The sequence below is a fragment of the Poromitra crassiceps genome (genome assembly GCF_964638095.1).
Source record: "Poromitra crassiceps genome assembly, chromosome: 1".
NCBI lineage: Eukaryota > Metazoa > Chordata > Actinopteri > Beryciformes > Melamphaidae > Poromitra > Poromitra crassiceps.
In genome coordinates this window covers 116,936,492-116,961,271 of record NC_139623.1, presented here as the reverse complement: position 1 = coordinate 116,961,271, position 24,780 = coordinate 116,936,492, and the positions used below count along the sequence as shown (strand labels likewise).

At 43.2% G+C, this 24,780-nt stretch overlaps 1 protein-coding gene across 1 annotated transcript in view; it reads left to right on the top strand.

Annotated features, from left to right (window-relative positions):
* ccne2 (cyclin E2) overlaps positions 1–18,269 on the top strand; it is a gene marked incomplete at its 5' end in the record, with an annotated part of 34,171 nt that extends 15,902 nt beyond the window's left edge. The window contains 7 exons of the mRNA XM_083632742.1: positions 2,447–2,582; positions 6,435–6,581; positions 7,028–7,123; positions 9,056–9,190; positions 10,928–11,039; positions 16,030–16,190; positions 16,652–18,269. Coding sequence (XP_083488868.1) covers positions 2,447–2,582; positions 6,435–6,581; positions 7,028–7,123; positions 9,056–9,190; positions 10,928–11,039; positions 16,030–16,190; positions 16,652–16,777 — 913 coding nt within the window. The 3' untranslated portion in view covers positions 16,778–18,269. The remainder of the gene's footprint in view (positions 1–2,446; positions 2,583–6,434; positions 6,582–7,027; positions 7,124–9,055; positions 9,191–10,927; positions 11,040–16,029; positions 16,191–16,651) is intronic.
* Positions 18,270–24,780: the final 6,511 nt, after the last annotated feature.

Genomic DNA, 24,780 nt, shown 5'->3' with positions numbered 1-24,780 from the left:
GTCCCCTTTTTTTAAATCCCAAAGTAGGGCACTTTAGTGAATTGTTTTCAGAGTGGGTTTGTGTCTGCCCTGGTATGCGTCACCCTTTTCACTATCCATGGCCCTGTTCATACGATTGACACTATTGATTTTGATATTATCAACAAGCACCCATTACCGTCAATACCCAATACACTTGACAACATCTAATATTGTTGGCATCCAATATTATTGGCAGTATAGCTCTAATTTTGACATCCAATAGCATTGCTGAACGCATCTTGTTTTACAACATCTGACATGATTTACCCCTTTCAGTATTGATAGCATCTGAGACGCTCCACCTCAACATTACATCAACTTAATTACAGCCTCGGCCTTTGTTTTTTCAGCGGTGCAGTGCCTCTCTACTTCTTCTTCTTGATTTCTCCTTTCTTGTGACTGTACCACTTGTTGGAGTAATCTACAAACAGTATTTGCAATGCAGGCAACAAGACAAGCCAACTTCCAATTTTATAATGTTTACTCAATTATTAATTTAGTGATGAAATAAAACTTTAAATTGTAAAAAACTTCCCGGAGCTTATAGCATCTTCTCTGCTGCGTTCTGCCACCGCTTATGCCAAAATGAATGCTGGGATATCTGCCTTGCCAAGTTGACACAAGTCACCAACCAGAGCATCCTCGGTAAAGTGAGCGTGTCGAGAACACATCCGGGAATTTGAAGCGTTCTTGGTGAAATGTGAACTTTGCATTGGAACAGTACTTGGGCTGCGACTGATGACATTTCACAGGGACACAAGAACACAAGAACCTTTGTTGAGAAACGGCCCTGGTCTGACAGTGAGTCATGCGAGTCAAACTAGGTTTGACCAGGTGAATCGGACTACAGCGTCTTTAAAAGTATTAAAAGTTGGGAAATCAATTTAGGGAAAATCTTAAGTCGATTTCAAATTATAGACCCTTTAAATGTGTTATTTTTTCGATGTGAATAGCATAAATATGTCAACACAACAGTGCCAAAAAAACTACAACCCAGAGTTTTGTTTATCAAGTCATTCTCCGCCTCCCCACACTATCAGCTGTTTCCCCCTAGATATTGTTCAATATCTACTATTATCGGCAGCCGCTCAATATGGAGGAGGCGCTGCTTTTTGTACCCATGAAGTGGATACTGACCGCTACCTTGCATTACAGTATAACTGTATATATCAACCTGCCATGTTATCATCCTGTGTGATTCTTATGTGTATGCATTATTGTGTTTGCCATCTGGGCACTCATGTAACTGACTGACTCCCAGCATTTGACTGCACTATTACTGTTTATGTCCTTTGCATACTTGTATTTATGTGGACATAAAGTGTGTGTACGTGTGTGTGTGTGTGTGTGTGTGTGTGTTGAACATTGAAACTATGAGGCCAATGTCCATCCGATTTGACAAAAGATAAGCATTTATTTGATATTATCATGTGTTTTACATCAAATTAATTAGATTAAATAAAATACATTTTGTTCAATGGCAAAAAAATATATTGTAGATCATTCTTTGCCAGATTTGACAGTAACACATAAAGCGGTAGTTCATGCGTGCCGCTGATGTAACCGGTTACAGCTTGAAGTGGGGTCTTGAAATGTATTGAATTGAACTTCAGGATTGCTGGACTAGTTTGAGCAGAACAGTAAAACAGCCGGCGTTTTGAACAGGAAGTCGAGATACAATGGGTCAAGTGGGCGGGGCTGCATAAGGTGAATAGGGACGCTTGGATGATCATAGAAACTAGGGGTGCTCCAAAAAAATCGATTCTGAAAGGATCGCGTTTCTTAATGCCACGATTCCTGGATCGATTCCAAACTCCCAAGAATCGATTCTTAAAATCGTAAAAAAAATTTTTTTTTTACAGTGCACCTGAACGCAACATGCAAGATACTGGCTGAATAAGTGTCCAAATGTTCATGTCATTTGTGTACTGTACTGCCACGGTGCCACCACCTCTTGCACTTAAGAACTCTGGTTAATGTATTCCCCCAAAATCTATAAATCCTTCTCAAAGTCTACAGATCCCCCCCAGCCTATAAATCCATCTTATCTGAAGAACATAAGGGGGAATTCCCCCCTAGTTTGCAAAATGAATTTAGGCCCTGACTGTAATACAGAAGTTGAATTTGAAGTTCAGCATTAATACATTTGTCATTTTTTGTCTTATATTACCTTTGTGTGTTATTGCAATATAAAACTACATAATTGAGAATCGATTCTCGATTCTGGAATCGAGAATCGATTCTGGAATCGGATCGTGACCCCAGGAATCGGAATCGGATCGGATCGTGGCTTAGCCGGATCGGAGCACCCCTAATAGAAACCTTACGGTGCAGTTACTACACGTTGCTAATTTGTCACTTTGATCATACATGCTCACCTTGAAATGAATCAAACAAGATGGTAAAGTTGGTTTCCCTCTTGCAGCTGGGCCAGTTCAGACGATGTGTGGATCAAGATGCTGAACAAAGAGCTGAAGTACGTCCATGATAAGAGCTATCTGCAGCGGAACCCCAAGCTGCAGCCCAAGATGAGGGCCATCCTCCTGGACTGGCTGTTCGAGGTGAGAAGGAGCAAAAACACAGTTGTGTGCTCCCAATACAGAATCCTGGGAGTAAAGTCTCAAATGGTGTCTCTCGTCTAGACAGACTGCTGTGACGCAGCAAGGCACTAAACACCGGCAGAGTGTTGTGCTGTGGATGAAAAATGTACTGCATAGAGTATGCTACTTATTTCACACTGCCACCTCTAGCTGTTGGCAGGGCTCTCTGTTTAAACATGTAACTTTGTTAACCAGATCATGTTGGGACAAGTTTTAAAAACCCTTTAAGAGTGGTTTTAGGATCAAAACCATATGTGGAGTTGAATTTCACGAAACTAAGATGTGTAGCTACAGGTATATATTTATCAAGACTCATTTTTGAAGATTTTTTTTTTGAAGAGAGTTTCGATGTCTTTTAGATTAAATTGTTGAAAAATTAAGCACGCATAGTGGTTGGCGTTTACTTGTGGGGTGTTTCAGCGGATCCAACAGAGGTGCAACGCTTGCATAACACAACAGGGTGTTCAACGCACAACCGTTTCCATTTTAATCAACGTTTTCCTATGTTTTGTTGGAGCTGAACTCAGCCCATGTCTACCTGCCTGTCTGTTCAATGACCCCGCAGATCCAAGCAGACTGCAGGGAGAGAGAGTGAGCATGTTTGTCGACTTGGTAAACGCTAAAGTGCGATTGTCAGTGCGTGCGTGCACGTGTCATAATAATGGTATGCGGGGAGGAAGAGAGACAGTGCCTTGCTTGAGAGGGGAACTGTTGTGAATGGAAAATGACATGCTTGACGAGGTTGGGGGCGGTGGGTGACTTGCCCGTTGGTTTATCTTGGGCCTCTCTTGCAAGCACATAAGCACCCTTATATGGTTGGTAGCACCACCGTATAATAATTGTCAATATTATATGTATGCTTTTCTTTGTTTTCCTTTCCTGTGTATGAGCGTGTTTGTTTTGTTTGCACATTGTTAAAATTTATTTAAAAATAAATATATACAGTATATATATATACATTATATAAAAAAAAGTCTAGACCCCACCTCACGGCCCACCTGCAGTACGCAGCCATGTCCAACACTGGGCATCACTGGGTTAGTGTTAAATCAGGGTTATCCTGAACTCAAATAGCATGTCAGAAACTATGAATCACTGGGTTAGTGGTTAGTTATCCTGAACTCAAATAGCATGTCAAACTATGGAGGAATCTGTTTTCACAGCACCCCAAGTTTCAGACGTACAATGCACAAATGGGATACCGTAAATTCCGGACTATAAGCCGCACCGGTGTATAAGCCGCACCTGCAAAGTTGACTATTTTTTTCTTATATAAGCCGCACCGGACTATAAGCCGCGGGTGTTTTAATGGTATTTTTTTTTTTTTTTTTTTTTTTTTTTTTTTTTTTAAATTGTGTTTTAATGTTTAATTACCATATGTAAGGGTTCATGCACAGAGGGGATTGTCGGGAAAGAGATGGCTGTTTGAGGAAGCTCCCATTTATTAACATTTCAACAAAACAACATAACACAACACCACCTGTGTTGTTTTTTACAGTGCACACAGTGTCATACAGTGTGGTGAAAAGAGGGCAAGAGAGGAAATTAAAACTTATTATAGTTATATAGGATTTATAGTTAGAAAGAGTGCTAAAAAAGAGAGATTTTTTTTTTTTTTTTTTTTTTAAATCCATAGATAAGCCGCACCGTTATATAAGCCGCAGGGGCCAAAAAAGCCCAAAAAACGGGGAAAAAGGTGCGGCTTATAGTCCGGAATTTACGGTACTTTAACTTTGAAATTCTCTAAATTGATATAGTAAAAATGCTTGATTTTGATTTGGTGTAATCAGAGCTGTCCTGGTCAGGATTTTTTGGCCTTTGTTGGGTGGCTATAATCTCTTTATGCGTGCACCAAGAATGCCTCTAATGCAGGAAAACCCCTGTGTGTGTAGGTGAGTGAGGTGTACTGCCTCCACCGGCAGACAGCCTACCTGGCTCAGGACTAAACCCCTGTGTGTGTGTGTGTGTAGGTGAGTGAGGTGTACTGCCTCCACCGGCAGACAGCCTACCTGGCTCAGGACTAAACCCCTGTGTGTGTGTGTGTGTAGGTGAGTAAGGTGTACTGCCTCCACCGGCAGACAGCCTACCTGGCTCAGGACTAAACCCCTGTGTGTGTGTGTGTAGGTGAGTGAGGTGTACTGCCTCCACCGGCAGACAGCCTACCTGGCTCAGGACTAAACCCCTGTGTGTGTGTGTGTGTAGGTGAGTGAGGTGTACTGCCTCCACCGGCAGACAGCCTACCTGGCTCAGGACTAAACCCTGTGTGTGTGTGTGTAGGTGAGTGAGGTGTACTGCCTCCACCGGCAGACAGCCTACCTGGCTCAGGACTAAACCCCTGTGTGTGTGTGTGTGTAGGTGAGTGAGGTGTACCGGTACTGCCTCCACCGGCAGACAGCCTACCTGGCTCAGGACTAAACCCCTGTGTGTGTGTGTGTGTAGGTGAGTGAGGTGTACTGCCTCCACCGGCAGACAGCCTACCTGGCTCAGGACTAAACCCCTGTGTGTGTGTGTGTGTGTGTGTGTGTGTGTGTGTGTGTAGGTGAGTGAGGTGTACTGCCTCCACCGGCAGACAGCCTACCTGGCTCAGGACTAAACCCCTGTGTGTGTGTGTGTGTGTGTGTGTGTGTGTGTGTGTGTAGGTGAGTGAGGTGTACTGCCTCCACCGGCAGACAGCCTACCTGGCTCAGGACTAAACCCCTGTGTGTGTGTGTGTGTAGGTGAGTGAGGTGTACTGCCTCCACCGGCAGACAGCCTACCTGGCTCAGGACTAAACCCCTGTGTGTGTGTGTGTGTAGGTGAGTGAGGTGTACTGCCTCCACCGGCAGACAGCCTACCTGGCTCAGGACTAAACCCCTGTGTGTGTGTGTGTAGGTGAGTGAGGTGTACTGCCTCCACCGGCAGACAGCCTACCTGGCTCAGGACTAAACCCCTGTGTGTGTGTGTGTGTGTGTAGGTGAGTGAGGTGTACTGCCTCCACCGGCAGACAGCCTACCTGGCTCAGGACTAAACCCCTGTGTGTGTGTGTGTGTGTGTAGGTGAGTGAGGTGTACTGCCTCCACCGGCAGACAGCCTACCTGGCTCAGGACTAAACCCCTGTGTGTGTGTGTGTGTGTAGGTGAGTGAGGTGTACTGCCTCCACCGGCAGACAGCCTACCTGGCTCAGGACTAAACCCCTGTGTGTGTGTGTGTAGGTGAGTGAGGTGTACTGCCTCCACCGGCAGACAGCCTACCTGGCTCAGGACTAAACCCCTGTGTGTGTGTGTGTAGGTGAGTGAGGTGTACTGCCTCCACCGGCAGACAGCCTACCTGGCTCAGGACTAAACCCCTGTGTGTGTGTGTGTGTGTAGGTGAGTGAGGTGTACTGCCTCCACCGGCAGACAGCCTACCTGGCTCAGGACTAAACCCCTGTGTGTGTGTGTGTGTGTAGGTGAGTGAGGTGTACTGCCTCCACCGGCAGACAGCCTACCTGGCTCAGGACTAAACCCCTGTGTGTGTGTGTGTAGGTGAGTGAGGTGTACTGCCTCCACCGGCAGACAGCCTACCTGGCTCAGGACTAAACCCCTGTGTGTGTGTGTGTAGGTGAGTGAGGTGTACTGCCTCCACCGGCAGACAGCCTACCTGGCTCAGGACTAAACCCCTGTGTGTGTGTGTGTGTAGGTGAGTGAGGTGTACTGCCTCCACAGGCAGACAGCCTACCTGGCTCAGGACTAAACCCCTGTGTGTGTGTGTGTGTAGGTGAGGGAGGTGTACTGCCTCCACAGGCAGACAGCCTACCTGGCTCAGGACTAAACCCCTGTGTGTGTGTGTGTGTAGGTGAGTGAGGTGTACTGCCTCCACAGGCAGACAGCCTACCTGGCTCAGGACTACTTCGACCGCTTCATGCTGACTCAGGAGAACGTGCAAAAGGACTACCTGCAGCTCATCGGCATCACCGCGCTCTTCATCGCCTCCAAGACAGAGGTACCACCCAAAGTCTCATAGCATGATTATCTTGACCAAGATTATCTCTTAATTATGAAGCATAACAGTATGACATTATGCTTCAGTTACTTAAAAACAAATGATATCCGTCACTAGATGGATATCCACCACCGTCACCCTTCCACCAAGTTTCATGAAAATTGTTCCTGTAGTTTTGCCGTAATCCTGTTCACAGTCAAAGGCACCGAAAACATAACCTCGTTGGCGGGGGTAACGAAAATACGTTTTAATGTAAGACTGTAGAATGGCTGTGGTAGCAAATGATAAACTGCTGATTTAGCTTGAAAAAATAGCCGGTAGAAAACATTTATTACCAGATCACACTCAAGATTGATCATAATTTGGCAGATGCCAGTGTTTGATCTCTTGCATGTTTTCTGAAGTCCTGGATTTGAACTAATCTCTCTGGTCCTTGCTCTCTCCAGGAGATCTACCCTCCTAAAATCCATGAGTTTGCCTACGTCACCGACGGAGCCTGCGACTTTTGGGAAATCCAGCACACAGAGCTCATCATCTTGAAGGTAGGCTCACACCCACGCTAAGTGCTGCCTAAAATGTAATATATTTTAGACACCATTTGACTGACATGTTTGACAACAGTGTAGTTGTGTATTAATTAATTAGAATATATAAATACAATTATTAGTCTGCTCAGTCTTTGCTGCCATCTTGAAAAGTAAGTGTACAAGGCATGGGCAGCAAGTAAAATAAAAGGGAGCTATAGACTGTTTAATATGTGGAGGAAATGGACATAAAGTGCTTGCTATATATATATTTTTCTATATTTTCTATATTTCTCTATCATATGATTGTTCAATGTATTATTATTACTACTGTAATTGCTACTGTTGTGTCAGCTAGAATTAGCTAAGTCCTCTGAGAAATGCTTGTGATTTAGGGCTATACAAATAAACTTGATTTGACTTGACTATAGACTGTTTAATATGTGGAGGAGACAGATGGACATTAGGGGCCCTATCTTCGCAACGGTGGTAATTTTGCATTGGCGCCGGTTTTGCGCTGGAATAGCGCAGCGCAAAGCCCTAATTGTGGGCGTGTCAGCCCGCTGCCCTTCGTGTCATCTCGGCACAAACCTCCATAGGCGTGTTTATGCCCAAAACAGTAATGACAAGTGTGAGATCACTCCCCTTAAAAGCCACAGCGTCACCGCCATCACGTCTGTGACAGCAGCTTCTTTCTTGCTGAGTGCAAATAGAGGGAGAGAGAGGGGGGGTGAGGACGAGAGAGGGAGAGTGAGAGGGGGGCGGGGGGGACGAGAGAGGGAGAGAATTGGAGGATGATCCAGTTCGGTTTTGTAACGAAAATGGATGCTGATGGAACGATCCATTTGAAACACACCAAAGGGCCGCCGCGCAGTTACACAGTGAATATCCCCATGTCCCAAAGCGTGTGCTATCACTGCGCTTACTGTAATTAGACGTTTCGTTCATATAGGCTATAACATACACATCTAAAAATATTTGTTTTTTTAATAGGGTAAGAATGTGTGAGATTTTACTTCTAGCCTATTTCAATAGCCTATGTCAGAATTGTCCACTCTGGTTAAGCCATTGATTGCGGTCATGCCATCCGCGCTGTGGAGAAGCTGGTCTTGCATGTGTGCAATTGCAGGGAAAGCGGTTACTGTACTGGCCGGACAGGTGTTATGCCAAAAAGTGATTTGCGTTTTGAATTGGATTAGGGGAACGAGGGTCTGGCGAGGCAGGGGTCTGTGTGTAGCCCGGGGAGGGGTGCTTAAATGTGGGGTGCGCAGGTTCGGCTAGTGGCCGCCGGCCGGGTGCTGGAGGGGGTCTCCCCCGAAGAAGGTGGGAGCTGGGCCGGGTAGGCAGGCTGGGTGGTGGGGGTGGGTCGGTGCCCTGGGTGTTTTGGGCCGGCCATGGGGCTCACAGGGTGGGGAGCTGCAGCACTGTGCACGGTCCCACGGAGCAAAATCAGTTTCTGGCAGCAAATCACTTTTTGGCACAACACCGTCACAACTTTCTCAAAAGCAATCTACTGTTACCTCACACCACAGACCTGTATGGTTGGGAATTATGTAGCCTAATAAAACCATGACAAACGAATTCTCATTTTTAAATCAAGGTGTTTTTTCTGCAATGTAGGCTATAGTTGAAAATCAACGTGGCATTCTGAGGAGAGAAGAGTGTGTGCAGGCGCGAGGTGTTGGAGAGTGACATCCATGCCGTGCGTGATTGTATCCAAGCGACAGGAAGTGGGCTGGGGTTGAATTTCGAATGTTTCTGTTGTCAAGTTAAAACCGTCTATAGGCTTATTCATATCCAGTAGGGTCAATAATGGTAAAAGCCTGGAGACAGTGAGCTGGTGGTTCAGCTTACTGTCTGAATACAATGCCGCTGACTGAGATTCTGATCGTTCATCGCTTGTTGTTCCCATGGATACTGACCATGGTCCCGGTCCTCTCCCTCCTCCAGGCGCTGGACTGGAACCTCTGTCCGGAGACTCCCATCTCGTGGCTGAAGCTGTACGCTCAGGTGGAGGCCCAGAGCAACGGAGACCGCTTCCTGGTCCCTCAGTTCTCTCAGGACGCCTACATCCAGATCACCCGGGTCAGTTCACCTTTCTTTATAAGAGTATGGAGTATACTGTCAATATTTGTTTGTGTTTGTTTGTATTATATGTTTGTGTATGCCATACACAAACATATTTGTAAAATTGTTGTATGTTCATAAAACATTGCCTATTAAAAACGTATACCGTACTTTCTCCAAAACTGCACCGGGTTAACAGGACCTTCTGAGAAGGTCTCTCACTCTCATTAAAAAAAGAAAAATCAATAAAAGTGTTCCAGGTTACTGGACAGAGCTTTTTTTGTACATATAAAATCCAACTGAAAATGAAAGTATATCCCACTTTATCTAACATGAAGTATATCCCACTTCATCTAACATGTGCTCACAGTGTCTGTTATTTGCTATATAAACAAACTTGCTATTGCTACTTTCCCAAAAGAAAACTGGTGCAACAGATCTATATAACAACACAGCTACAACTATTGTAATAAAGTACTGCAGGGATGATGTATTTTTGTAGGCTTTATCCAGAAATCGCCACCATTTGGTTTGTCAGTGGAAAAGTCTATGGGGTTTTAGAATGGGGATTTCACTTAAATGCATAAAATAAGGTCTGTGGTTAACAAAAGTTTATGGGAACGTGAATTTGGGTTCAGCATGATACTCTTCACAAACGTGAATAACTTTTATGCCTTTTGAAGCGTTTTCTAAAAATCGCATTAAAAAAAAAATGCATTTATGTTCCAAAAGTCATAGTTATTCACGTTTGTAACCCTTCAGCCGGAGGCAGAACTCGCCGTCTTCGGCTGCTCGGACTCCTCTTTGAACTTCCCTACAGCTGTGCAGCAATCTCTGACACAGGGGACAATCGTTGCCAAGAAACTCATTCTACAGGAATGGAAGTCCCCCTCTTTTCAGCTGTGGTTGTCGGACATGATCTCTGTCATACGGATGGAGAGACTCAGGTTCCTGAGAACCAGCTCACTTAGGAGATTTTCAGTTGTTTGGGACCCGTTTCTGGCCTACCTTGACGAGGTTAGGGGTGACGGGTGATTCGTGTGGGACCCCATGCATAACCTTTACAAGCACTTTCATTGGTGTGTGTGTTTCTTTTCTTGTCTGAATTTGTTCTTTTTTGTGTGTGTTGGTTATACAAAAAAATAGAGGGAGACTGTACATTCTAAGCTACATATTATTGTTTTATTGAAAAATATGATTGTCTGATTACTACCAATGTGGACTGTACTCTACCTTACAATAAAAATACTTAAATTGTGAAGATTATCATGCTGAACCCAAATTCGCGTTCCCATAAGCTTTTGTTAACCACAGACCTTATGTTCTGCATTGAAGAAATCCCCATTCTAAAACGCATGAACTTTTTCTGCTGACGAACCCGGAAGCATACTTCTGGACTCATTGCTGCGGTTCTCTATTTACTTGCATCTAAACTTTAGATTCTGAAGGCATCTAACAGAGATTTAAAGTGTCATAGTGCTATCTTGTGGTGAAAAAATACTTTTTTGTTTTGACTGGCTGAAATCGTGCCTGTTTTTGAGGCACTTGCAATTCCATTGTGTTTAACAATGTACCAGATCACAGCTTATTTTGGACTTGAAGGTGTTACAAAAGACTGGCACAGAATCAGATATGAGACTCATCCGCCGTCAGCGGTCATGGCCGATCAGCTGAGAACTGGCCGATCGATCGGTGCATCTGTTGTTGTTTGTATCTAAAGCCTCAGTGTATTGATGTTTGCCCTGTTTGTTGCAGCTGCTGGACCTGTGTGTGATGGATGTGAACTCGCTGGACTACTCCTACAGCGTCCTTGCTGCTGCTGCCTTCTGCCACTTCTCCTCCTTTGAAGTCGTTCATAAAGTTTCAGGTGGGTTTGGTTCCTTAATGATTTGGAGTCATGGGGTGACAGTGTTAAGATACTGCGTACAGAGGAAGTTGCAACTGTGTGTGTTATTGATACAATTTACTTAATTGGCCAAGTTTTTCTTAACACGTTCACTGCCAATGACGTATTAATACGTAAAAAAAAATCCAACGGTTGACTGCCAATGACGTATTAACACATTGACTGCCAGACGTTTTTCTTTGCTGTAGTTAGCTTCTGCCAAGCCGTTTTTTGAGGATTATGGCTCATTTTATAAGAGCCGAGGATTCGTTTCAGCTTGGAGTTTGTGAACATACAATATCTCAAAAGTACTAATAGAATGTGTACTTTCTCTGTCTAAAAGAGTTAGTTTGTAGAGTTAGTAGTTATGTAAGCATTAGCAGTTGAATACAGCATGGTTTTAGCGTGAAAAATAATATTCAGAGATAAACGGCTTTTTGTGAAATTGGATGGAAGGGTCACTTTAACCATTCATTTTTGGCTCTCTCTCTCTCTCTCTCCCTCCCCCTCTCGCTCTCTCTCTCTCTCTCCCTCCCTCTCGCTCTCCCTCCCTCTCTCTCTCTCTCTCTCTCTCTCTCTCTCTCTCCCTCCCTCTCGAGTTGCTTCAACTCCGCCCTCCGTGGGCGGACAAGCTTGTCACCAGTCAGTGCTTTGCTGTGCCTGCATGTCTGGGCCGCTGTTTGAGGAAGTCGGGAGGGACTCGCTCGTTTGGAGTTTTGGTTGAGAGAAGCTTTTGCGATTCTGGTCATATTTATGCTGCGTGTTTCAAAGTGTGTTCCTGCACCTGTAATCTATCACCCGATCATAGTAGATCGGCTGAATCTATTATGTAAATTTGCAATCCCGCATCGCCAGCAATCAGCGCGAAAAGGAGAATGGCTGGGCTGAGAATGGCTTGACAAGTTAAAAAAATGCTTTCCTTCCTCTAGCAAGGAGAGCACTGTTGCCACTTAGTGGGTCGGTGGAATGGGTTGTAAACGTTCGGTGGCTCCAATAATTATATAAGAGATGTAAAAGGCTTAGATGCACAACCCACCGTCAAAAAAAAAAAATCGATGCCAAAAACGTGTAAACACGTTGTTGGCAGGGAACAGCTGGATTCTGAAAACGTGTTCATACGTTGTTGGCAGTGAATGAGTTAATACGTCAAAAAAATGAATTATTTTTTTTTGACCGTGGGATGTGCATCTAACCCTTTTACATCTCTTATATAAATATTGGAGCCACCGAACGTGTACAACCCATTCCACCGACCCACTAAGTGGCGACAGTGCTCTCCTGACTAGAGGAAGGCAAGCAAAAAGCAGTGTGAGGAAGCCATTCTCATGAAAATGGATTGGCGAAAACGCTTTCGTTTTCGCGCTGATTGCTGGCGGTGCGGGATTGCAAATTTGCATAATAGATTACGGGTGGAACACACTTTGAAACACGCAGCATAAATATGACCAGAATCGCAAAAGCTTCATCAAAGCTCTCAACCGAAACTCCAAGAAACGAGCGAGCCCATCCAGACTTGCACAGCGGCCGCCAGCAGACAGGAGCAGCAGCAAAGCAGTGAGCCTGGTGACGCGAGGTTACAGCAGCAACAGAAACGAGCTTGTGACACGCCCGCTGCAGCCAAGAAGAACACACACGGAGGGAGGAGTTTGAAGGAGAGGGGTGTTTCCTGCTGTTATGGAGGAAATGACTGTTCAAAACTATTGTTTAGATGTCTGACGTCTTACTGATGCCAAAAATGAATGGTTAAAGTGACTGTTCTATCGAATTTCACAAAAAGCCGTTTATCTCAGAATAAATTTTCAGACGCTGAAACCATGCTGTATTCAACTGCTAATGCTTACATAACTACTAACTCTACAAACTAACTCTTTTAGACAGAGAAAGCACACATTCTATTAGTTCTTTTGAGATATTGTGTGTTCACAAAATCCTAACAGAAACGAATCCTCGGCTCTTGAAAGATGAGCCAGAATCCTCAAAAAAAAACCTTGGCAGAAGCTAACTACAGTATTGAAAAACGGCTGGCAGTGAATGTGTTAAAAACTGACAGCAGTAAAAAATCAAAAAATGTTGATGAAATTCGAGACCTACTAAACAACTTGGAGTTTATAATCTTGACAAATGAACACCACTTATACAGGGAGTTCCCCAAGCCCCGGTAGTCGGCGATTTCTCCGCCTACTGGCCTCTGGCCTACCGGTTACTTTATACACTGTAAAAAAAAAATCTTTTTTTTACACAGTGCACCTGATCGCAACATACAAGATACCCGCTGAATAAGTGTCCAAATGTTCATGTCATTCTGGCCAATACTCCACTTCTGTTATAACATTTCAGTCTGGAATATGGAATAACTTTCAATAATCCTTATGACTAAAAGGCTAAAAGTAATCTCATCAGTAAGAAATGACTGTTCTACATTGAAGTAAATAATAATTAGTAAATAATTAACTTGTTGGTTTTGGATTTATTTAGCTTCAAAAGTGCATTTTTGTTCGTGTGACCCTCAACAGGTTTTGAGAATCCCGGGCCACTTACTGATACTTAATTAACTCACTCATATTCTGGTTTATTTCAAGAAAAACATTTTGGCTAGTGGAAATTCTAATTGGCTGGTAACTTCTAGCAGCCATATTGGCAGGTGGTCAAAAAAGCTAATTTCAAGCCCTGCAGGGAGAGCAAGTGGTGACATAGGAGTGAGTGAGAAAAGGATCAAATATTGGTGTTTAAGACTGAATAATGACATCACAACTGTTAATTTAAAATGAGTTATTCCTATAAACCTGGCTTCAAATGCCCCAAATTTTTCCGCACCAGTGCCATTCGGCCCCCAACCCTCAGCAAAATCTGGCCCTCTGGTGGCGAGGACATTTTTTTGTGGTCCTCTCTATCATCAAAGTTCCTGGGTTACGGCATGACAATATTTGTTCGGCCCCCGGCAACAATCTGCGTTTCTCATGTGGCCCCCCATGAAAAAGAATTGCCCACTCCTGATCTAGCCTCTTAAATTGGTTCTCAAAGTGAACCAGATTCATGCATTTTAGTTTAAAATGTACAAACTTTTCTTACAGGGGGCATGGCCCCGCGAACCCCCCAAGAGGGTCCAAGCAAGGTCTACCCACCACAATCTCTCCAAATCCTGTGGGAAACATACAGTTATTAGTATCCGGCTACGTTTTCAATCTGACTGGCTACTCAAAAGTTTGGGGAACTCTGCTTATATTATTTTTGCAAATCACCAGAAATCACGGTTGACAGAAAACTCTCAAAAATCATAAACATGGTTCAAGTTCAAGTTTATTTCGCCATTTGCATTAAAATTTGCATCAAAATGCATTGGAATTTCTTGTTCACAAGCCACACACAAAATATAAGAGCAGCACACATAGGACACATTTAATTTAATGGCCTGTTAAAGTGGATGAAAGGTGTAGCCTACGTACATTTGTTTTACACATTGTAAATATTTTGACGCACAGACATAATGTGGCCGAAAACTAGGGATGGGCATTTCTAGCAAAAACACTATTCGAAATTCGCTGGCCAAATTCGAATTTAATTCGAAATTCGAAAATAAAAATAAAAATGTAAAAAAAATTATTATTTTTTTTTTTTTTGAGTGAAATGTTGCATTGTCTCCCCTGATTCTAAGTCTACGGCTTTATTAATTAATATAAAAAGCTTCTGCTGTGGATTTTTAGCTCAAACAAGCATTGCACCACTGAAGTAAAGAACATGTTACATGACATTGACATTTTCGAAAATAAAAAACAGTTTTGACAATCATGAGTGGTTCATTAAATATTTAGTAGGCTCAGGTCTGAGTGCCAAAGGGGTGCCAAAGTCACCCCCTCTCCCTCTTCATGGGATTTCATCCGCCATTCATTTTTCCATAAACCTTGCTTAAAATGCTTATAAAAATTGTTCTACTTGCTCAAACCAAGCGATTTCTTAGAATCAGGGGAGACAATGCAACATTTCACTCAATTTTTTTTTTTTTTTTTTTTTTTTTTTTTTCGAATTTCGAATTTCGAATTTCAATAATAAAAGTCGACCTTGATAATAACAACGATTATTCGAAAATTCGAAATTCGATGCCCATACCTACCGAAAACATGATAAAATTCAAGTACTTTGTAAAAAAAATATTGTTTTCTCTGGCTTAAAATCCATACCGTTCATTCATTAAAGTATATCCTTCATACTTTTGGCAGTATGGCAGTGAAGTTGGCTTTAAATGTCATTCTCGGGGGTATTGAAAAGGTCTTAAAAAGTCTTACATGTAACTTGCAGAACCCTGGGTACTCTGTAAATGTTTCATCAAAAAGAACCCTGGGGGTACTCTGTAAATGTTTCATCAAAAAGAACCCTGGGGGTACTCTGTAAATGTTTCATCAAAAAAGGCTGATCCAGGTCCTCAACCCTTTTCCTCAACAGGTGTTAACTATCCTTTTAATTGTCTACCTGTGTGGGTTATATGCTATGTGATGTCAACTGCTTCATTCATTATTGCCCTGATGAAGGCCGGTGTTGGCCGAAACATGTTGGCTTTTTAATTTGTTCAGAAATGGACTAAGCCTTGAATCAAAGCTTTTTTAAATCTGAGAAGAGTACCTTGGATCAGCCTTTTTGATTACTTACAGTATGTGTTACCCCATTTTTTGACCAAAGAGCACCTTCTCACAGTCTGACCTCCCCAGCATGGAAGGCCTTTTATTATCTTATCATAAATGTGTGTTAACCAAATACCTTATTTCAGGTATCTAACCAAAACCCATTAAAAAAACAACACTACTGACTTTGAGATGAGGGAACCCATGTTAACACGTTCCTGGGTTTCCTTGCGGCACTCTATCAGGCTGAGATGAGAACCTCACAGATTACCAATATGCCACCTCTACTCTCATGACTGTCTCATCCTCCATCTTGAATCCTGTGCAGATTCCTAACTCCTCCTCTCTCCTCCTGTCAGGCCTGAGGTGGGAGAGCGTGGCTCCCTGTGTGCGCTGGATGAGCCCCTTCATGGAGGTTCTGCGAGGCCAGCCCAAAGCCCAGCTCAAGACGTTCCCCAAAGTCAACGCCCACGACAGACACAACATCCAGACGCATATGGTGGACTACCTCAACCTCCTGGTGAGCACGCGGCTGCTGGCGGCTTTATGTCAGACCATCAGTGTTCTAGTCACAGCCAGTCCAGTGTCTTCCAAGTACAATATTGTGTAGATCTTGAATAAGGCGGACACGTACTTTCTAATCTGACTTTTGAAAGACGCAAATATGTACATTAGGCGGTCACTGTTGACGGCCAAGATCAGTCACAGGGACAACGTCCCAACACGAGATTCATGTTGAAGCATATATCTCACTTTCATTTGTTTGATTAGCCTAGCTGCTCTACTTCATTAAAAAGGCTTTATCAACAAGTGCCATTTTGTCATTGTTTTGCACTGGCCCGCACACCCTAAAAACTATACAAATGGAAAGTAACTTGTACTTTAAGTAATTTTATTAACCAGGTGCTTTTTTCATGGGAGTAATTGTATTTGGAGTATAGAGTTTCACTGTCCCTCATGTGTGTGGCGTTCTCTCTGCAGAGGAAAGGTCAGGAGCGGCAGGTCGACAGTCCGGACTGCCAGCTGTCGCCCGTCGCCGCGGGAGCCGTCCTGACTCCACCCAGCAGCACCGAGAAGCCCGGGCTCTACCTCTCCACCAATCCCTGAACTGGGCTCTACCTCTCCACCAATCCCTGAACTGGGCTCTACCTCTCCACCAATCCGCCAGGACCAATCGGATGTCGAGAAAGACTCGACCGATACAAACAAGGTTTTAAATGCCAACTTTTATGTAGCACGTTTTGAATTTCTTGAACACTAAATTTGGTATCAGATGCAGTACTTAATTCATTACCTCTCTGTTTTTCTATGGTTTTATAAAAAGCAAACATAGATTTTCAGGAGTCACATGTTCTCAGGCAGCCATTTTGGCAGACTGACCATCGTATGGTGTTTTTTGTTTGAGTAAAACAAAAAAATATATATTTGACTGATTTAAAATGCTAAAAGTGGTTTGTGAATTTTGGCCACCCGTAGGCGAAATGCCGAGTCTGTCCTTGATGATGGGGCATTTAGTAGCCCCTGCGCGTCCATTGATGTTAAATGGAGAAGCTAGCAGGGAAGCTGCATCAACAATCCATGCTCTGGTTTTTCTGTTTTGGTTGGATGTAAAACGGTACATTTCCTGTGCGTGAAGCGTTCTGCGAGTTTGACTGGTGCTGTCAGTTTAATCGGGTCTTAAAGCCTCTGAGGCGGTGCTGAAGTTAGACCCTTGGGGAAATGGAAATGAGTAGTGGCTCACTTTCTTCAGGTAGAAGTTTATTACAACTAGCAATGTTGTGCGCTATGCGCGCTCGATTTCTAGGGTTGAGACTATGACATCACTGATGATGTCACTTTCGTGACTTAGCCCACCACCCGCCCACCCACTTAGGCAATTATTATAAGGATGAGATATTATACTCCACTTTTTGCTCAATCAAAAAATTGTGTTATTTTAAATTTGTATTATTCTTATTAATGTCCCCGCCTAAATTTGCTTTTAAGAATCACTTTAATCACCAAGTCAAGTGAACATGAAGTCCACTTGGGACCAAAAGATGACTTGATTGTCTGAAGTTGAGTTTGCTCTCTTAGACATAAGGAAAGTGTTTCTTAGTTCGCTGTGCAGCTACTGTACATGAGCCATAGGATTAATCCAGCCAACTGTTGTTAAGCTGTACAACCTCCTGAAACCTGATGCTGTTTTGAATGCACCCCACCTCCCCTATGTGGCTCAATAATCCCCCTCCTGTCGCTGTTGCAACCTGGTTGCTGTTGGAGTTACATTCCTGGGAAACTTGACTTGCGTAGGGAGTCGGCCTACAAATTGTGCAAAGTTCTTTGTGTTTTTAAAGCCTTGTATTTATTTCTGTATAAGCCTTAATATGTACAATGTCTTATGTTCATATGTAAAAAGTCAAAGGAAGATCTCTCAGCATTAAATTGATTCAGTTTCTGATCACTGCCAAAGGCAAAGGCTATTTATGATTTTGCTGTGTGACATGAAATGTGTCCTGGTGCCTTTACTGAACCTGGAACCTGGAGCCAAGAGGCCAGTGAACCAACAACTTTGTAAACTGTATGTAGATTCTAAAGAAGTTATGTTTTTGTACATAGAACAATCCACAAATGTGTAATAGTCATTTTCTTTGATGTTGAAATGTTTTAAATAAATGGACAACTGAATTGAGTTGAGGTCTTTTTGGTAACGATGACCAAGGAAGCTTCATTCATGGTAAATAAATGGTAAATGGCCTGCATTTATATAGCGCCTTTATCCAAAGCGCTTTACAATCAGTAGGTTCATTCACCCATTCATACACCAATGGCGGCAGGCTACCACGCAGGGTGCTGGCACACCATCGGGAGCAATTTGGGGTTCAGTATCTTGCCCAAGGACACTTCGACATGCAGCCTGGAGGAGCCGGGAATCAAACCACCGACCTCTTTTATCCAAAGCGATTAGTGGACGACCCGCTCTACCTCCTGAGCTACAGCCGCCCCAACTCATTCAGATGCAGCTGTAATTAGTCTGAGGAGCAGGGGGGCAGACTGACTGCTTTGAATATGAATGAAAGCCTTTAGATTCAGCTGATTTACACATCCATACAAAACACCTAAAGAGACGGAAAAGGACATTGAAGGTGAAATGAAACTACCAATATAAAAACTTATAAAAACCACTTCAGTGAATGAAGTCCAGATGACAGGAGGCTGCCTAAACAAAATGACATCAAGAATTTAACGAAACAATCAATAGCAGCAAAATGCAGAAAGGACGAGTCCGGGTAGATTGATTAGATCTGACATGCATGAGTCCGGGTAGATTGATTAGATCTGACATGCATGATCAGAGTGACAGATCTGTTGGAGTGAATTAGCCTGATAACTCGTTACACTAATTTCCATCAACAGCCAAAACACAACTCCGTGGAGTATGTGGAGTCAAACATCTGGACCCACACAAGGAGTGAATCTGATCCTCTTTCTGATGTTCCATTTATATAAATAACTATTATGCATAACTAACTTGTTTGACATTCATGAGATGGGGGGGGGGGGTGTCAAACCAAGACAAAATCAAAGCATGAAAAATAATCTTGTCTTGACTCACCTCTCTGGCTGTAGGACTCAGTAGCTCAGCTTGCTACATGGTCTTTGGGTTCAAGTCTTCTCCCTAAAGAAGAAAGTTGGCTCCAATAGTGTCACTCATAGAACTACTAAGTTACAGTATTGTGTCAGTGTATAAATGGGATGTTGTATGTATATAATGTATGTATATATATATAGATATGTGTATATATATATAATATATAAATTATATGCATGTGTCATGCATGCTCTATTCCTAGGCTCGCCCGCTGCGCAGTTTCGCCTGCCATTCAGCTCGCCAAGCTGGCCCTGCAGCTTGCATAAGCAGCTCCACTGCTGCGTGGCCTCGCCCGCTATGCGGGCTCACCTGCTCTTATGACATCACTGATGACGTCACAACTTTGCATCACTGATGACATCACAATTGCTCTTATGACATCACTGATGATGTCACAATGCATCATTTAAATTTTGTCCCACTGATATCATAAAAGGCATGGTGACATCAGTGATGTCCCGGCATTGTGACATCAGTGATGTCATAAGAGAAATTGTGATGTCATCAGTGATGCAAAGTTGTGACATCAGTGATGTCATAAGAGCAAGTGAGCCCGCACAGTGGGCAAGCTGCAGGGAGGTTGAGGGAAGTAAGGCTGCACAGCGGTCAAGCTGCAGGGCGGGCGAGGAAGTGCAGCGGCCATGCTGCATCAAGCTGCAGGGCCAGCTCGGCGAGCCCGCCTAGGAATCGAGGGCGCGAGATGCCTAGTATATATACATGTATATATAGAGAGTATATATACATATATGACGACAATTTAAATCAAGCATGTCCAAAGTCTGGCCTGGGGGCAGACTGTGCGGCCCGCGAACCAATTTTAATCAGCCCTCGGCTTGTCTCTCAAAACCTACTATATTGTGGCCCTTCACACAGCATTGATTAATCAAGCAAGTTCAATTTGCATTTTTTCCCGTTCACCTAACAACGACAGCGCTATCATACAGTTTGTAGACAAGCACCAGGAACAACACAGGCGGAACTATTGTTTCCAGATGGTAAACAAAATCGAGTACAATTGTATGTGATTTTTTTTAAATAACCCATCCACATACACTCTTTCAGGCATATCTCCATCAAAGGTCAAACACAGTGACATACTATCTTCCCTTTCCCCTTCACGAAATCGCGTCAGCGTTAGCCTCAACCACACCTTGCATACTGAAAAACAATTCCGCCTCTACCGACAGACGCACGCCACTCACCAGTCACTTCTTCCTTACCTCAGTTCCAAATGGAAAACAAGTAACACTAGCATGACCAGCTCCAAACACTTAAATTTTCTCCAAAGCTGTATCTCTCTGTTTCTTTGACACACGCTCTATTAGAACCATTCCACCTCTCGTAATCCTAACCGACCTTACCTCCCCAATTTTCTTTTCCACAATATGAACAGACGACCTTGCCCGCAGCTCGGCTGCTGTGTGGCCAATGAGACCAGCATCACTGATGATGTCAGATTTATGACATCACTGATGATGTCACATTGAGATTCATGACATCACTGATGATGTCAGTGGGATTTATGAGGGATTTATGACATCACTGATGTCACAGTGGGATTTATGACATCACTGATGATGTCACAGTGGGATTTATGATGATTTATTGATGATGATGAAGGTGCAAAAGTCCTTGAATTTCACATGAACCACATAATGCTGTCTGTCAGTGACTGGCACGTCTTATATTTTGACCAAAGTTGGTAGCCTATTAAAAAGACAAAAGGCGCTTACTGAGTGAGGTATGAGCATCTGTTCAAAGTCAAAGCAATCTTTAGACGAATATTTTCCCGTCCCATTCCCACGATTGATGGTAGAATTAACTTGTTGAAGACAAAATGTAATATAATGCAAATTTGATGCCCATTTTGGCCCAAATTAATATTTGAAAAATCAATAATTTGATTTGTGTGAAGTCCTTGAAAATGTATTAAAAAAATAGTGCTTGAAAAAGTGCTTGACAGTCCTTGAGTTTCGTTTTGTAATGTCTGTCTGTAGAACCCTGTGCACATTATGGCCTATGTAGCTACCCACTACTTGCTTTTAAATAAAACACCAGCCACGAGAAAACCATGTTTGTTGCTCTTCCCGACCATCGACATAATAATGTTCCTGACCAAGAGCACTTTTTTGTTTTATTTACATAATAAGAAAATACAGGTTCACAATAAGAGGTTACAAGACAAGTGTTTGAGGTAAATAAGGCCATTCAACGTTATAGGCTACAGATAGGCAGGCCCAGAGGAGTTCCGACATCTCCATTCACTCCAATGGACCAGTTTTTTTCCAGGAAGTAGAAAGTGGAACTCTTCAGTAAAAAAAGCAGCACTGTCGAGTTCCATCAAAATAGACAGTGTTGTACTTTGAAAGGGTTTTTCATCCCTTGAAATGAATCAAATTGTACATTATCGGCTTTATTTTAGCATGTAAAAGTAGCGCGAGACCCATTCCTGGCTGTTCATTGGCTAATGATTCTTGCATTTTGGTCCTCCGCTGACGCCACTCTCTCTCTAGAGGACACTAGGCAGGCCTAATACATAAAGGAAATAAAAAGGGAGGCATAGGCTATGAGAGACTAGATAAAGTTACAGATCAAATTCAATAGACAAGGCTTTAGTTTTCACAGCTTTAGTTTGTGCAGTAGGCTACTTTAGTGTATCCAGGTATGCTTTTAAGTAGGCTAGCCTATGACTTGAAGACAGTAAGATTAGGTTTCTGCTTTGCAAATGTACTGGCATGTATATGGAATTTATTTTTTTAGAGCGGATTTGATCAACAAAACAAACAAAATAAAATAAATTTTAAAATTGAGTTGAGTAGCCTACCTAATTTCCTGTTGAACACCATATTAAGGTCCTGCCAAAAAAGTCTCAAGACGAGTTGTCGTTTCATCAGCAAGGTGACAGCCGACCAAGAGCACTTGAACGGGGTCCTGTCGTAATTACCACGTCACCCCTGGTAAATCTGATATCCGAGGAGCACATTTTTCTTTTCTTTTCACATTAACACATTAATTAAGCACATTAATGCGGTAGCATGACTGGGAAGACGGAGAGGACGGAAATGGTGGTTGACGCTGCTAAAAGGTTCCTGGATGTGATGGACGTATCTGGAGCAGAGATAGATCAAATATTGCGGGACCCATTTGCGCAAACTCAGAAAACTGCGTCTGAGTGACAGGATGGACAATGATTATGAACTGAAGCACTTTGGGTGGACACACTTAGGCCTATTTGTTACTGTAGATAATTGAATTGTGAAAACTACTAAATCCAGTAGGTGGCGGTACTGCACTATAAACTGTTTGCTGCCAACCGCCATAAAAGTCAAAAGAAGGTTGAACTCGTCTCGCAACGTAGAATGGACATATATATCGTGAATGGGAGCACTATGGGTGATGATACATGATGAACACTGTAAATAGATTCCAATATAAAGAAGACATCAAACTCCAGTAGGTGGCGGTAATGCACAAAAAGTTGTTTGCCAACCGCCATAAAACATCAATAGAAGAAGAAGAAGAAGAACTGTGTACTAGGGAGAGAATATGTAGGAGATGTGGGAAGGAGGATTGTGGAGTAGTACTTAATGGAAGTGATATTGAAAGTTGCAGTGTGGGGAAGGAACAGCTCAGGTGTTTGCATTGTGAGGGGAATCATGATGCAGGTTCTGTGGATTGTCCGAGAAGAAAGAAGGAAAGGGAGGTAAATAAAATCAGAGAAGAACGGGGGACGTCATATGCTGAGGCTGTTAAAAGGTGGAAAGGGGAAAGAAACGAGGGCAGGGTGATTGTACAAAGGGAGCCGGAAAAGGAAAGAGCAAGTCACAGTAATATCTGTATGGACAAGAAGCGATTCCTGGCATTCATCGCCATGGTGATAAACTGTGCTGCTAGTATGACTGGGAAGACCGAGAGGACTGAAATGGTGGTTGACGCTGCAAAAAGATTTCTGGATGTGGTTGATGTATCTGGAGCAGAGATAGATAAAATACTGAGAGATGCATTTGTGCAAACTCAGGCGTCTGCATCTGGAAAGTAATTATGAATCTGAGTACTTTGGGTGGATATGGATATGGGGTTATTTTGTTTATTTTAGTTCAATTAAGATCAGTTTAGGTTTAGTTCAGTAGATGGCGGTAATGCAACATTTTGGATGCCAACCGCCGTAAAACCAAACAGAAGAAGAAGAAGAAGAAGAAGAAGAAGAAGAAGAAGAAGAAGAAGAAGAAGAAGAAGAAGAAGAAGAATAACTCGTCTCGCAAGATGGCGACCGATGTGTGTAAAGCATTCTTGAGCGGATTTTTCCTTTAAATCAAAAGTCTAGTTTACAACTTTAACTGAGTAAAAGAAGACTGTATGGATGACATGCATACAAGCTGGAATGTAGGCTCTGTTTGGCTCTGAGAGGAAGGAGGAGAAGAAGAAGCTCGACTCAGATGAATGCTAGCTTAGCTGCTAAGCTAACCTTTAGCTCTGAAGCTAACGTTATATTATAGGAGCGAATGGAGATTTGAAGGACAGTTTGTCAGTAAATACTTAAGGGGGGGAAGTTCCTGTCACTGAAAATGTCTAATATCCTAAACCTGAGAGCGGTGGTGAAGCAGCGACTAACTGCGGCTGTTGAAGAGATATTTGTGTTGTTTGAAAGAACGATAGCAGAGTACGAGGAGGAAGCTTCTCGTTCAAAACAGGAGGAGATCGACCGACTGCGAAAGTTGCTGGACGCAGTTATAAATCCTGAAGTGCAGTTAAACAGAGCAGCCTTACCTCCAGACCTCCAGCAGCTGTTGGTCATTAAAGAAGATGTTCGCCCTGAACGGCAGGAGTGGAGCTCCAGTCTGGACCAGGAGGACCCAGAGCCCCCACACATTAAAAAGGAACAGCAGGAACTCTGGACCAGTCAGGAGGGAGAGCAGCTTCAAGGCTCGGAGGAGGCTGATATCGCAGAGTTCCCATTCACTCCTGTCCCTGTGAAGAGTGAAGATGATCAACCACAGTCCTCACAGCTTCATCAAAGTCAAACTGAGGAGAACGGAGATGCAGAGCCTCTAGCCAGCAGCTCAACTGAACAGATGAAAACAGAAGTTGATGGAGAGGACTGTGGAGTATCAGAACCAGCCAGGAACTTAGATCCAGCTCATCATTTACAACCAACAACTAGTGCTGGCAAGACTTCAGACTCTCCTAGACCTGAGACTGAAGACGGTGATGATTGGATGGAGACTAGTGAATCTCAGTCAGGTTTAGACTTGCAGAAAAACAGCGAAGTTTTGGAGAATAAACACTTTTGTTGCTCAGTTTGTGGCAAAAAATCTCATTATTTAGCACACTTGAAGAGACACATGAGAGTCCACACAGCTGAAAAAACATTTAATTGTTCATTCTGCGGTAAAATTTTTCGTAAAAATGAACACTTGAAGATACACATGAGAGTCCACACGGGCGAGAAACCATTTATTTGTTCAGTCTGTGGTAAAGG